Raw genomic sequence first — 1,146 nt, forward strand, 5'->3', positions numbered from 1 at the left:
TCCCGGGCCCGAGGATCTGAGGTCCCAGGGAGTCGAGTAGAGCCCTGAGGATCGGAGCATCCACAAGCTTGTAAGCAGCGTGTGCGTGCTCCCAAAACCCGATATGGTCCTCTGCTCCCGCCATACCTGCCCCTCCCACTGACCGTACCTATCACACCACCCTCTATTAATCCCCCAGTCTCCTCCCTCACCACTCCGCACCCCCAAGACTGGACTGGCCCCGGCCTCTGAGAGGGCTCCCCCAAGTCCCCTCGGGCCAATCCTGAACCCCCTAAAAACCCCGAACCCCTTAAAAATTTTTTAAAACACCCCTTTAAAAATACCCTCAACTTCAACTTCCTTAGATCTCTCTTTTCTTTGGCTGCACACCACCTTGCAGAGTGAGATGGATGGCAAATAAATGAATGAATGAATGAATGAATGAAAGCTTGACTTAAAATAAATAACAAACAGATCACCCACCTGATCTAGTATTAAAGTAAAAATTCTGTATCCCTCTTTTTGTTTTCTCCTGAAAAGTAAAAGGTGGAGGTAGTCTCTGCCAGTCATACCAGATGGCTGTTGTGCCATCGTTGCTCACTGTGAGGCGAGATTCAGCTTTATCACCTACAAGAATTTCAAAGGTGACCCTGGCTGCAATGCCAACTTCACCCTATTGGAATGAAAAGAAAACAAACTGCCAGGATATTTACTTTTTCCCTTGGCTTTGCCAAACAAAGAGCTAAAAGTAAATGTCGGGTTTTAGTTGCATTAAAGTATTTTTATTATATTACTTTAATAATTTATTTATTATTTATTTATTTATTAAATTTATATACCGCCCTATCTCCCTTACGGGACTCAGGGCGGTGAACAGGCGATACTAAAAACCACAATAATAAATAAATAGTTTCTGTGCTAAAATCGAATTAAATAACAGGCCTGTTCTAAAAACACCCCATACAAAGCCCCCACTAAAACATAATCAAACTACGCCAGGCCGGCCGCACGGAATAGATGGGCCTTCAGGGCTCGGCGAAAAAGGCGCAGGTCCGCAACTGTACGTAGGTCGGGGGGTAGGTCATTCCAGAGGGCAGGAGCTGCCACAGAGAAGGCTCTCCCCCTGGGGGTCGCCAGCCGGCATTGTCTGGCCGACGGCACTCTAAG

At 46.7% G+C, this 1,146-nt stretch overlaps 1 protein-coding gene across 1 annotated transcript in view; it reads right to left on the minus strand.

Moving 5' to 3' along the window:
- MYCBPAP (MYCBP associated protein) overlaps nucleotides 1-1,146 on the minus strand; it is a 33,804-nt gene that overhangs the window by 16,441 nt on the left and 16,217 nt on the right. The window contains exon 11 of the mRNA XM_015811684.1: nucleotides 463-652. Coding sequence (XP_015667170.1) covers nucleotides 463-652 — 190 coding nt within the window. The remainder of the gene's footprint in view (nucleotides 1-462; nucleotides 653-1,146) is intronic.

Source organism: Protobothrops mucrosquamatus, unplaced genomic scaffold (genome assembly GCF_001527695.2).
Source record: "Protobothrops mucrosquamatus isolate PMUCROS unplaced genomic scaffold, P.Mucros_1.0 scaffold_52, whole genome shotgun sequence".
NCBI lineage: Eukaryota > Metazoa > Chordata > Lepidosauria > Squamata > Viperidae > Protobothrops > Protobothrops mucrosquamatus.